A 13,450-nucleotide genomic window follows, 5' to 3' on the forward strand; every position below is an offset into this window, starting at 1 on the left:
TATCCGTGCACGCAGCATGACGGTGCCAAAGTTAAACTCAAGTTCACGTGGGACGCACCTTCTCAGACGGATGTGCATAATTATTTACTAGTATTATTCTCCAGTTTCATCTCCGTGTCAGTCATCGTTTATGGAAAATTACGGAACTGGAACTAAATTTTTGAAAATGCTTAATCACTGAAGATCAATATAATTTCTTCTCACCCATAAACAAAAGGGCCAGCATTAAGGTAAGTTTTACTTTTGACTAATGTGCAGTGCTGAAGGAAGTAAATTTAACACAAAAAGCATTATTTAATAAACGACAGACTGATGAGAATTTTTATTCAAATTGCAATACTGGTGTAGAAGAAAGTATTTGACGTATTTAAATGAGCATAGCCTACCAAATTGTAGGATTTTTTAAACCAGATAATACAGTTAATTAAAAGAGAATTTTGTAAAAAATATATATTAATAAAATAATATTTAAAATAAACATAATATTAAAATTTTCATAGCCGGAATGGAGTTGAACATCTATAGGGAAAATGTATTTAATAATCTACGAAATAAACAAACAGGGAAAACATAATAAAATAGCGTAATTTCGAGGAAAGAACCAGTCATTTGGGGGGACGGAACGGTCGCTTCACGTCTCAGGAGACTGGTTTCAAATTTCTGGCCCGGCTCTGCGTTTGTGGAGTTTGCATGTTGTCCCCGGCCAGTCGTGAGCTTTCCTCCGGCTTCCAGAGCTCTCCCCCCACAGTCCAAAAACACGGTGAACAGCCAGGAGCTGCTGAATTGTCCGTAGGTGTGACTGTGTGTGTGAATGGTGTGTCTGATTTGGGATGAGTTGATGCCCCATCCTGGGTTGTTCCCCGCCTTGCGGCCATTGTTTCTGTAATAGGCTCAGGACCCCCCGCGACCCTGAATAGGACAAGCAGGTATGAATAAATAATCAATGAATGAACCAATCATTTGAAATACACTGCTCAAAAAAATTAAAGGAACACTTTTTAATCAGAGCATAGCATCGAGTCAATTTAACTTCTGGGATATTGATCTAGTCCGTTAAGTAGCAATGGGGGTTAATCGGTTTCAGCTGCTTTGGTGTTAAAGAAGTTAACAACAGGTGCACTAGAGGGGCAGCAATGAGACGACCCCCAAAACAGGAGTGGTTTAACAGGTGGAGGCCACTGACATTTTTCCTCCTCATCTTTTCTGACAGTTTTTTTTCACTAATTTTGCATTTGGCTACAGTCAGTGTCACTACTGGTAGCATGAGGTGATACCTGGACCCTACAGAGGTTGCACAGGTAGTCCAACTCCTCCAGGATGGTGCATCAATATGTGCCATTGTCAGAAGGTTTACTGTGTCTCCCAGCCCAGTCTCAAGGCCATGGAGGACATTCCAGGAGATAGGCAGTTACTCTAGGAGAGATGGACAGGGCCGTAGAAGGTCCTTAACCCATAAGTAGGACCAGTATCTGCTTCTTTGTGCAAGGAGGAACAGGAGGAGCACTGCCAGAGCCCTACAGAATGACCTCCAGCAGGTCACTGGTGTGCATGTCTCTGAGCAAACAATCAGAAACAGACTTCATGAGGGTGGTTTGAGGGCCCGACGTCCTCTAGTGGGCCCTGTGCTCACTGCCCGGCACCGTGGAGCTCGATTGGCATTTGCCATAGAATACCAGAATTGGCAGGTCCACCACTGGCGCCCTGTGCTTTTCACAGATGAGAGCAGGTTCACCCTGAGCACATGTGACAGAAGTGAAAGGGTCTGGAGAAGCTGCGGAGAACATTATACTGCCTGTGACATTGTTCAGCAAGACCATTTTGGTGGTGGGTCAGTGATGGTCTGGGGTGGCATATCCATGGAGGGACACACAGACCTCTACAGGCTAGACAACGACACCTTGACTGCCATTAGGTACCGGGATGAAATCCTTGGACCCATTGTCAGACCCTACGCTTGTGCAGTGGGTCCTGGGTTCCTCCTGGTGCACGACAATGCCCGGCCTCATGTGGCGAGAGTATGCAGGCAGTTCCTGGAGGATGAAGGAATGGATACCACTGACTGGCCCCCATGCTCGCCTGACCTAAATCCAATGGAACACCTCTGGGACATTATGTTTCAGTCCATCCGACGCCACCAGGTTGCACCTCAGACTGTCCAGGAGCTCAGTGATGCCCTGGTTCAGATCTGGGAGGAGATCCCCCAGGACACCATCCGTCGTCTCATTAGGAGCATACCCCGACATTATCAGGCATGCCTACAAGCACATGGGGGCCATACAAACTACTGAGTACGATATTGAGTTGCTGCAATGAAATTTCGGCAAAATGGACCAGCCTACCGGATCTTTTTTCACTTTGATTTTTGGGGTGTCTTTGAATTCAGCCCTCTGTAGGTTTATCATTTTCATTTCCATCAAACGATGTGGCATCCTTTCATTCCTAACACATTGCCCAGTCCATATCAGTATAGATATACAGCATGATTTTTTCCCCCATTGAGATCTGATGTGTTTTCAAAGTGTTCCTTTAATTTTTTTGAGCAGTGTATAACTAAACGTGATGTGCTCATTAACCCCAAATGTTTATTTACAGGCATGCCTTTTTCCTCGACCAAATTTAAATATTGGTGGGACACGCCCCCAACCCCCCCCCCCCTTTCTTTCTGTATGTTCTACAGTGTGTAATTAGTAGCAAATATATTATTTATTGTACATTTTATCTTTTCGTCAATCAATCTATGACTCAACTATTTACCCATTTGAGCGTGCAGTAAAATATCAGTTTCACATCAGTGACTAAGTTTCATATGATACCTGCTATATATAGATGAATTGCACTTAGAATTAGCTGTAGAATTAGATTTAAAATTTAGAATAATAGCTCTGTACAATGCAGGAAATATTATAATGTGGTGTTTCAGATAAAACTGAACAGAAGACAGAGGAATTAAGGACAAATATAGAGGTGAGTAAAACAGATTCAGTTGCAATAGGCTAATTTAAGAGTGTAAATAAAAGTAATTTCTTGTTCCTGTTTCCATGCACATCATTCCCTTTCCCCCCTACAGTCTGAAGAGTGAAACAGAATGGGATGTGGGATCACTAAATCTAATGCACAAGAGCTGAAGAAATGCCAGAGAGGTTTTCTTCATATTCTCTTATCAGTGCCTTGCGTTTCATTTTTTATTTGTAGCTATAAAAACAGTTGGTAACACTTTACTTGACGGGGCACAAATAATGTAGTATTATGCTATTACTTATGTATCAAACCACAAACTAAGTTTTAGTTACATACTGATCTCATGTTAATTCATCATGAATGAATCGTGATGCATGTTTTATCTCAAGCAGTTACTATATTTGTTACTATATCTGTTAATTCTGTAAACCGTGAAATACTGATCTCATGTTAGTTTGTTCATGATTTGTACTTCAGTAGTAACTGAGTTATTGCTATTTGTGCCCCGTCAGGTAAAGTGCTACCAAACAGATTTTAATAGTTTGATAATATACTTAAAATAAATTTTAAAATCTAGTTTTTAAAAGTAGAAGTATATATTGAATTTTAAGAAAAACAAATCCATTATTCAATACCCATATAGTCTAACTTCTGCAATAATGTTTTTTTTTTGCAAACTTTAGGAAGCCTCGGCGTCCCAGGTAAAATTTCATTCTACACGATGCATATGATCAATGCCTTTTGGTGCGCTTGGTCCTAGGCGGGACCCCAGGCGGCCGCCTATATCGCCTGATGCTGCACTAGATAGCTTTTCATTTGTTAATGATGTTATCATATTGATGTGTTTTAACATTATCACATTATTGTTATTGATAAGTTTTTATTTTGACAATTCAAGGAAATTAGAGATAAAATTGAAATCTTTTTTTTTTCCTCGTTCTGCACCTTCTTTTTTAGCCGCTACAGGTACGTTTATTCATAATTGAATTTAAATTTCTTTTATCGGCACTTAGGTGTGCATGTATGAGTAAATGGCGTGTGAGTGAGCCTTGTGATGGGTTGGCGCCCCATCCTGGGTTGTTCCCTGCCTTGTGCTCATAGAGATATAGAGAATGGATGAGGATGGAATTACTTTTATAGGTTATAGTTTGTGTTATTGGGAAGCTTTTATCGATTCAGTAATATGTATTTTTTTCTTCAGTCTTTATCTTGATAAACCTTCTTCTGGGAACTATCAAAACCAGCTGCTTGAGCTACGGTGATCATAGAGTTTTCTTCCCCTAAGCAATAGGAGCCGCTCTGCTTATCCAGCGATGGTACCGCCAATATGTGGCCCGTATGGAGATGAGACAGAGATGTACATGGAACATTTTCCAGTCTATAGAATACGCAGGGGAGCTAGACCAGATCAAGGTACGATCTGGACCTTCAAAATTACAAAAGTACAAAATTAAATTAGGCATATTGAAGTAGAACACTGTGCACTTTGGTTTTTGCGCCTGCAATCACTTCACCCTACTTTCATCTCGTCATTTCTGTATGATAATATACTATTGATCAACATTTCTCTGTTCCTTTGCAATCCAGAATCTGTACACTATATGTATGCCCTTTACAGCTATACAACTTCTTTGGTTACCTCATGGATCACTTTACACCAGCTAGCAGTGAAAGTAAGCTATTTTTTTGTATTGTCCACCAGCTTTATGTTTTCCTGTCTCCCAAGGTGATCGGGCTGTGCTGTTTGTCCCACTGCAGGAAACTTGATCTCCCACATCTTCAGGGAAAATGAAATGTGTCATGACACAGAATTGGAGATATACTTTTGCTATAAGAACATGGAAGTATCTAAGCTGTACTCTGGACCCCACCTCAGCTTCCCGCTCACTGTCACTGGTGCAGCTGAGTTAGTTGAAGCATTCAGGAACAAACAGGTAGGTATTTCTATCCACTGTGACCTATTTGAGGGGGGGAGGGGTAGGGGTGTATTAATGAGTATAATGATGTAATTTGTTTTAAAATGCAGTGGAAACCGCTTATAGTGATCTTGTTTATAGTGATCAACCGCTTATATAGATCAAAAAGCTTGAGACAGAATCATTCCTGTACAAACACTGTTTAAATAGTTAATTTATAGTAAACAAGTAGGCCGCTTACAGTGTTCATTCTGGGTCCATACATCATATGTAAAAAAACGGTGGTATTTTTTTTTGTTTTGTTTTTTACTTTGATCACCCTACTTTGCTGAGCGATAACCTGTCTGCTTCTGATTAGCTACCTGAGGCTAATGCTTCATGCACAGAAAACATGAGAGGAAAGTCATTTTCTCTCAATGACAAATATAGACTCATCAAAGTTTATGACAAACCACAGAAAACGAGCCACGGAGATGCAGCAGTGAAACTACAATAAGTGCTTTGAGACAATGTAACATTGTGAAAACTGAGTTGAATTTAATTATGTACAGTACTGTACTGTATTATAGAGTATTTGAATTATACACAGTTCAGTAATTTAATTTGTACAGTACTGTACTTTGAAAAGCATTTGAAACAGCTGTACTTTATTTTGAAATCATCAATAAAATTAAGCAAATAGAGACGCTGTCCATTTTATTACCTTATATTCATGTAATAAGTATACAAATGTCAATTAGAGGTTCAAAACAAGACACAGCATTTTACTCCACTAGTAATGTTAAACCGACCCCTCCCTGTAAGGAGCAGCGAGGCAGTCAGAGGGGAAAAACACATAAAACTTTATTATTACTAGTGTTACGCCCTACAACAAAAAATATTATTGTATGACTTATTTATTAAAATTACATTTGAATTTGCAGTCCATTCAGTTTGTCATCATTTCCATGTTCTGTTTAAGAAGAATCCTAAGGGAATTTTAAGCATAAATAGAGCCTCAAAGTAAAGAAATTATGAATTATTATTGAAAATAATGATTCATGAATTGTATTGTGATAATTATCTATATCGACTGATATGATTTTTCTTATCTCGATAACATTTTTGGTCATATTGCCCAGCCCTACAGTAATGTTTGTTTAGTAACCATCGTGGCTGTTATTGAACTGTACAGTATTCTTATCCATTGAATACTGACTCTCCAAAACCAAATTTCCATAGTTTTTCAAATAAAATTTTCCAGTTTACTATATCAAATGCTTTTCTGCATCTAACAATACAATTATTGTTTCCATTTTTTTTTTGTTTTGGTGCATTAATTAAGTTGAGTAATCTGTGCATGTTATTTGATGAGTGTCTTCCTTTGATGAAACCAGTTTGATCTAAATGTATTAATGAACAGTTATCAGTACCCAGATGGTTGGCTAGGCCCTTACTAATAATGTAGAGCTCTGTGTTGATGAGTGATTGGGGGCGGTAACTGGAGCAGAGAGGAGGGTCTTAATTGGGTTTCAGTAATACTGTAATGAGTGCTGTGTTCATGTGTTGTGGGATTATTGATTTGTGTTTAATATCAAGTTCATTTCTGAGAAATAGCGGCAAGATTGTGTTCCAAAAATGCTTATAGTACTCAGCAGACATCAAGTCCTATAGCTTTATGTTTTGGCATTGTACTGAGTGCTGTGTAGAGTACCTTCTATGTTAATGGTTTGTCCATTTCATCTGATTATTCCTTATTAAGTTGGAGTAACTCTGTATTACTTAAGGAGGAATCATTATGTATTGGACTAGGTTCCTTTTCAGGGATATACAATCTACTGTAAAATTCCTGGAATACATCATTGATTTCTTTGGGTGATTGCATAGCCTTCCCTGCTGTGTTCCTTATGACTGGTATAATTGATTTTTCTTTGTTTCTCTTGACTTGATTTGCCAGATACTTTCCTGATTTGCTATTGTGTTGAAAATGATCATGTCGTAATCTTTGTATCAGAAATTGGGTTTTATTGTTTATATTGTTAAGCTGTGATTTATTTTCTCTCGATTCCTTCTAGACTTGCTGTGGGTTTTGTGGCATATAAGTCATTCAGTTCTTAGATTTTTTTTTTTGTCCAAGAGTTTGTTCAAGGTCCTGTTCCTTTTTTGTACAGATGCTCCTCTACTTGCGAACGAGTTATGTTCCGAACGGCCGTTTGTAACTTGAAATGTTCATAAGTAGTTATTCAACATGATTTTAACGGTATACACAAGTACAAAGAACTAGGATGCTGGGAGTTCGCACGCTACGCTGCTGCGTGGCGGGAGTAGCGGCCAGAAGTCGTACTTGGCGGAATTGGCGCGCAGAAAAAAAAATCGATGTTGTGGACATGAAACGGGAGCCCAAGGAACACAATTAGCTCTTACAATCCTCTTCGTTTGTATGTCTGAAAGTCTGTAAGTTGAACGTTCGTAAGTAGAGGAATGTCTGTATATTGATTTTTTGTATTTTTTTACATCTTAACACCACTTTTGCTGTTTCCCAGAGTAATATGGATGAGATTCCCGGAGAGTCATTTATTTCCACAAAGGACGCCCACTCTTTTTTTAAAGAATACGTTGAAATTATTCTGTGTTGAATTATTGTGATGGTTTTATTATGGTTAATAATTTTTAGTGGTAGGAAGTAAAACAAGCTTAGGATATTTGACGTTTTATTTGTTCATTTGTGTTTTACTTGATTTTCACTGTTTTTCCTAATAGCATCTCCATACACGATACGTTCTTCAGCTTCTTCTGGAAACTTGGAAACTACTAAGATTATTGCCAAATATAAATTATGTCTCCACCTGCCAAAGCAAGGAAATCACCGTCTGTGGTAATGACACCACTTACATTACATTGCTTATTATTAAAAACAGGTCAATGTCAAACTGTAGGAAACTTTTAAAATGTCTCGATATTTTTTATTTAGGTAAACAGCCAAAATACGGGACAATATGGCGTATGGATAAAAGAAAATGTTAATGTGTGCTGTTTATTTTAAAATAATTTCAGGCGACTTACATGGGCATCTGGAGGACCTGCTGCTCATTTTTTACAAGGTATGGATACAAATGCAAAAAATAATCACTGTGAATTACGGAATAAGGAAGATTGTGTTTTTGACCTATATTACTGTGATTATGCTGATCCAGTTTACCAGGCAGCCAAATATTGTTTTTGACCTATATTACTGTGACTATGCTGATCCAGTTTACCAGGCAGCCAAATATTGTCACATAGCCATATGTATCCCTTATGTTTGTACATTTTGATATTGGGAATGGAAGTTGTCATAGTTTTCATTTGTATGGTTTTATAATGTTCAATTTATTTGTTAGGAGTTCTATGTAAAAGTTTAAATTAAATTATCTATTAAGTTTGAGGTGGTTTTTACCCTTGAAGACATTCCAACTATTTGCCACTGCTATGTTTCTGGATGGGTTTGTGCAATAGTACTGGAGAGTTGTAATGGATATAGCAGGGGTCTCCAACTCCAGTCCTGGAGAGCTACTATCCAGTAGGTTTTCTGTCCCACTTGGGTCCTGATGAGCTACACCTGCTCCTGGTATTTACCTGAGAACAGGTGTGGCTCATTAGAAGCCGGGTATCATAGAAAACCTACTGGTTAGTAGCTCTCCAGGACTGTAGTTGGAGACCCCTGGCATATAGTAATGTAGGAAAAATTTCATTCCCATAATTTTAAAATGTTAATTATGAAATCAAGTTTGGGGAGATTGTTCTGAATTACAGAGAAATTGGGGTGTAACTGGAACCAAGCTGAAGAACTATTTTTGTCTCTTTTGTTTTCTGGATAAGAGTCGGGGAGTCACTTTTAGCAGTCGTCTAATTTGTATTTTTTTCCAAAAACAAATAATTCTTTTTTTAAAAAAAAGTTTGACGTTTTCAAGTTTGAAAAATGAATAAGTATTTATTTAACCTCTGTGTATGTCTTTGCCTAACCCTGTACAGAATGGCTTCCCATCGTTGGAGAAGCCTTATGTTTTTAATGGTGACTTTGTGGACCGTGGCAAGCACTCCATTGAGGTTCTTCTTATCATTTTTGCATTCATGCTGGTGTATCCAAATAATGTACATCTCAACAGAGGAAATCATGAGGACCACATTGTGAATCTGAGGTACAATACACTTGAAACTCAAAATTTCATTATTTAAATGCAATGCAAAAGGTAAATTAATTAAAAAAAAATCTTTTTAATTTTTATAGGTATGGCTTCACCAAGGAAGTGTTGGGAAAATATATGGTATGTCTTTTTGCATAGTGTTTGAAAGCAGATTTAAGTAGAATATATTTAGGGTGATTTGGTACATTTCCTTTGGTAACTGTATTTTCACATACCACTTTGTATAATTGTTCATATGTCTATGTAGTCAGTTAGTGACTCAATCTAGATTAGTAAAGAAAATGTACTTAATTAAATACCTATCCAATAAATTCTTAGAGCCACTGACTTTATTGCATAAAGTTTAAATAGGGAGTGAAGTAGAGAATTTAATTCCATGAACTTCATGATTACAGATTTTGTCCTTGATTTCTATGGAATATTACAAGTCAGTAGACCTGAAAGTAATAATTGTTTTATCCCAATATTAAGAGGAAAAATCAGTGATTTTGTTGTACATTTGTAGGAGGATTATAAGGATAATATTCTGCATTGCCTTTAAAGACCACATTCATGCTAAAAATATATAACATAATTGATTATAAAGTACTATGGAACTCGGTTTTGCACAAAATATTAACAATAGTAACTATTTCCATTTAAGAAGCCATTGTTACTCCATAGCTCCATGGCAAGAAGATACTGAAACTGCTTCAGAAGATCTTCAGCTGGTTACCACTAGCAACTGTGGTTGATCAAAAAGTCTTGATTGTGCATGGAGGGATCTCTGATACCACTGACCTCAGTCTTATTGCCAAACTGGACCGACAGAAAGTATGTAGCTGTTTTCTTAACATGATTATCTTTAATTTTTAAATTCTGAATCATTGTGTCTATTTTAACTTAAATTTTAAAAAGTCTTATCTATAAACAAATATGAACGTCTTCAAAAGTATTGGATCTGTACATATAGGGTTTGAAGAGTACTTATATCATTAGTAAACACCTATTAAAGACTGACTTAATCATTTGAAAGTTTACTCTGTAGAAGTCTATGTTTTTATTTACTATTTATGATGCATACTGGTCCTGCAAACCCAGTACATATATTGAAGCAAAATTATGATTGAATATTTTAATTTCCTTGTAAGTTTTTTGTTAATAAAGCATCGTTCATCTAAGTTTGCCTCCCTCCTCTGACCAGTCTGACCACAAGTGGATCATAGAATTATCTGTAGGGGCTGGAAGGTCATAGTTTGCGTGTCATAGTTTATTAAGTCCATCCTGGCTTGCTTCCTTCTTATTTACAACAATCAAAAAATAATATTTGATTGGTTGGCATTTGCTGGGCCATTGGGTGGGCTGAGATTATGATTGGGTGGACCAGATCTAACCAGACCACTGTGGAGTTATATAATAGGTTCCATAATTGATTGAAGCTCTTAATGAAATGGAAAGTCATCTATTGTAACCAAATGGTGAAGGATCAGTCACAAGTTGCAATAACTTTGTTGTTCTAGTCTTGTAGAGCTCTGTATGATGTATTTGATCTTTGCTTGTTTACTGAAATACATAGTCCTGTCTCAGTATGTCTCAATGTTCAGACCTCCCGAGAAGAATCCGCCCTCTAGTGGAAACCTGTTTTTGGACATCAAGCCCCACGCCAGGATGGGCACTAGTTTGAAGAGTCACTGCACCCTGACCTACAGTGCTCCAGTCAGCTCCCATCAGAACCTCCGTTGCAGCTCTCCGCAGGATCCCTCCAGTGAAGTAAATCACTTAGTGGAGGATAAGCTGAAGGAACAAAGTTGTACGGCTGGACTAAACCCATCCTGTAAGGACATCCATAATACACTTTCTTCTGACTCCAAGACTTCTGGGACAGATAATGACAATGACAATGAATGGAAACAGGTAATAATGCTTCATAATGATTCCGTGCCTGTCAACACTTAATAATCAAAGATTGTAATATACTTGTGTTCTGTAACCGTGATGCAGATTGATGACGTGCTGTGGAGTGATCCAATGTCCCAAACTGGCTGCATTCCCAACAAGATTCGAGGAGGTGGATGTTACTGGGGTCCAGATGTAACAGAGAAGGTCCTGAGCAGACATAATTTGCAGCTCCTTATCCGGTCCCATGAGTGCAAGCAGGAGGGTTATGCGTTTTGCCACAATCGCAAGGTGAGGAATTGATAGAAAGACTGTTGCTTTCAGTTCTTTAGCCAGGTCAGATATGATATTTGACAAAGAGAAAGTTGTACTGAATAAGTGAGAATTATAATCTTCTAATCCCCTTTAGATATGGGCACCTAAACCCATATGTCACGTGACTTTAATCAGCGACTATTACTATCATTTTATTAAAGTATATATAAATTCATCCGATATTCAGCTAGTGTAAACATGCACGATGCTATCACTGCGAATGTGAGGCTGAGACTGAAGCGTTACCCTTTGTTTCCGCTGAGAGACGTGCCGCGTGACTCATTTCCCTGCGCCTACAAGTTATCTTAGGTTGGAGTTCACGGAGTGAATTCTGAGATTCAGATCGAGCTCTAGGTAATTTTTTTTCAAACTGGTTGGTTCGACTTTTAAGAAATTCGAGTTCTAATGAGTTTGAGAACTGAGGTACCACTGTACACTTATTTATGGTGGTCGACAGCACACAGATCAGAAGATGTCTATGCTATCTTTTGTCTATGCTGAGCTGGTATCCCCTAATTTGTTTTTCAAAAGGGTGTGTTTTATAAGAAATCGGGTAACTGATCATTACAAACATTTATATATACTTAACAATGGGTAGTGATTTTAGTCATTTTTTCCAAAACACCTAAATTAGGTTATATAGGCTAATTAGTTAGTAATTTCAATGCATTCTTCAGAAGCAATTTTACTATACATGTTTCTGAGTAGATGAGCATATTCATAGGTTTAGGAAAAACGAGTGATAGGTTTCAATAGCTGCATGTTGTAATTTTTATGATTTAGTTTTATTATCTAATTAGCTTTATAATTGTAGAAATAGCACTCATACTGTAGGACATCTACCCTGACAATAGCATTTCCCTACTTTTCACAATTCACAATTTTAAAAACCATTTTCAATAAACCAAAAGTATATTTTATCTTTTAAATGTAAGTTGCTGATTATTAATAATAAAGTCTATTACTGATTTTTAGATAAAAGTGTTCATTTCACTGCTTATTCATTTTTCATAGGTCCTGACCATTTTTTCCGCATCAAACTATTATGAAGTGGGCAGTAACAGAGGAGTCTACCTCAGACTAGGTCCGGATTTGGTACCGCATTTCAATCAATACCAGGCAAACCGTGCAACCCGAGAGCTTACCCTCAGACAAAGGTAAAGATTAACATGCTATACATTGTACAGTACCCTGTCCAGAGAATTCTTATTTATTGCATTTGAAAAGCTTCTAAAAATGTAGGTTTAAACCTGTAATATATCAGCTGTACATTTGAAGTAGAGCCAAATGTGCTTTAAAGTTTCAAGAGTGTGACTTTAAATGTCTAACTTAAATTTTAAAATGTTTTACTTGTAAATGAATTTGAATGTCTTTAAAAGTATCAGGTTTTGAACAGTTTCTAAATCATTAGTAAACACCAATTAAACACTGATTTAATAATCTTGTGAAGCTTTATCCATATTAACATTATTAATTTATTGAAGTCAATTAAAAAAATTATAGCAAATATAATCAACTGCATTTATCTCTTTACTTTTGAGATTCACTGTTTGTTGTCTTTCAATATACTTCAGCGCAGTGTTTCTCAATCCAGTCCTTGGGTGCCCACAGCCAGTCCATGTTTTTGCTCCCTCTCAGCTCCCTCGGAAGCAAAAATGTGGACTATCTGGCAGGGAGCTGGGATGGAGCAGAAACGTGCACTGTCTGTGTGTCCCCAAGGACCGGATTGGGAAACATTGCTTTAGCATGTTGTAGTCAAGGTGAAATAGAACATTTTCGTCACATTGCATTTGCAGTGTGAGCCACATGGAGCGATCAGCCCTAAGAGCCCTGAGGGAGCTGCTCTTTGCCCACAAGTCAGACCTCATTAGAGCCTTCCAAGAATACGACAGTGGCAACACAGGTATTTGAGCTGCTAACTTAGGCAGTCAAATATAGCCTCCAAAATCAACTAACAAAATGTTCGCAAAGATTTGGTGTTCTCTGGTTAATTACCCATGGGCTATACACTTTTTATTTATACAACCTCTGTTTGATTTAACCTGTATAATGTGCCTTTGAATGAACCAGTATCAAATTAATATCTCTGCCTAAATATTGTGTTACCATCAGTTTACCAAAGTCTGTTTAACATTGCTGTTCTTGTACATTTTGTTCTCCTAAATTACATCATAACACTGCACTGCTATCCTTACAAATAGGGGTTGCTGTGTAACTACTTGA

The 13,450-nt window shown here is 37.5% G+C and overlaps 1 protein-coding gene across 2 annotated transcripts in view; it reads left to right on the top strand.

The window, feature by feature from the left end:
- LOC111852610 (serine/threonine-protein phosphatase with EF-hands 2-like) overlaps positions 1-13,450 on the top strand; it is a 17,078-nt gene continuing 3,628 nt past the window's right edge. The window contains exons 1-16 of one of the 2 annotated variants that reach the window (XM_072714631.1): positions 1-230; positions 2,921-2,964; positions 3,068-3,140; positions 3,642-3,659; positions 4,244-4,371; positions 4,577-4,631; positions 4,717-4,892; positions 7,614-7,728; positions 7,908-7,954; positions 8,865-9,031; positions 9,121-9,157; positions 9,701-9,850; positions 10,604-10,930; positions 11,018-11,203; positions 12,242-12,384; positions 13,024-13,130. In XM_072714631.1, the coding sequence (XP_072570732.1) occupies positions 3,086-3,140; positions 3,642-3,659; positions 4,244-4,371; positions 4,577-4,631; positions 4,717-4,892; positions 7,614-7,728; positions 7,908-7,954; positions 8,865-9,031; positions 9,121-9,157; positions 9,701-9,850; positions 10,604-10,930; positions 11,018-11,203; positions 12,242-12,384; positions 13,024-13,130 (1,711 nt within the window). In that variant the 5' untranslated portion in view covers positions 1-230; positions 2,921-2,964; positions 3,068-3,085. Of the gene's footprint in view, positions 231-2,920; positions 2,965-3,067; positions 3,141-3,641; positions 3,660-4,243; positions 4,372-4,545; positions 4,632-4,716; positions 4,893-7,613; positions 7,729-7,907; positions 7,955-8,864; positions 9,032-9,120; positions 9,158-9,700; positions 9,851-10,603; positions 10,931-11,017; positions 11,204-12,241; positions 12,385-13,023; positions 13,131-13,450 lie in introns of those variants that run through there. The other variant, XM_072714632.1, reaches the window with a different exon arrangement.

Source organism: Paramormyrops kingsleyae, chromosome 7 (assembly GCF_048594095.1).
Source record: "Paramormyrops kingsleyae isolate MSU_618 chromosome 7, PKINGS_0.4, whole genome shotgun sequence".
NCBI classification, from domain to species: domain Eukaryota; kingdom Metazoa; phylum Chordata; class Actinopteri; order Osteoglossiformes; family Mormyridae; genus Paramormyrops; species Paramormyrops kingsleyae.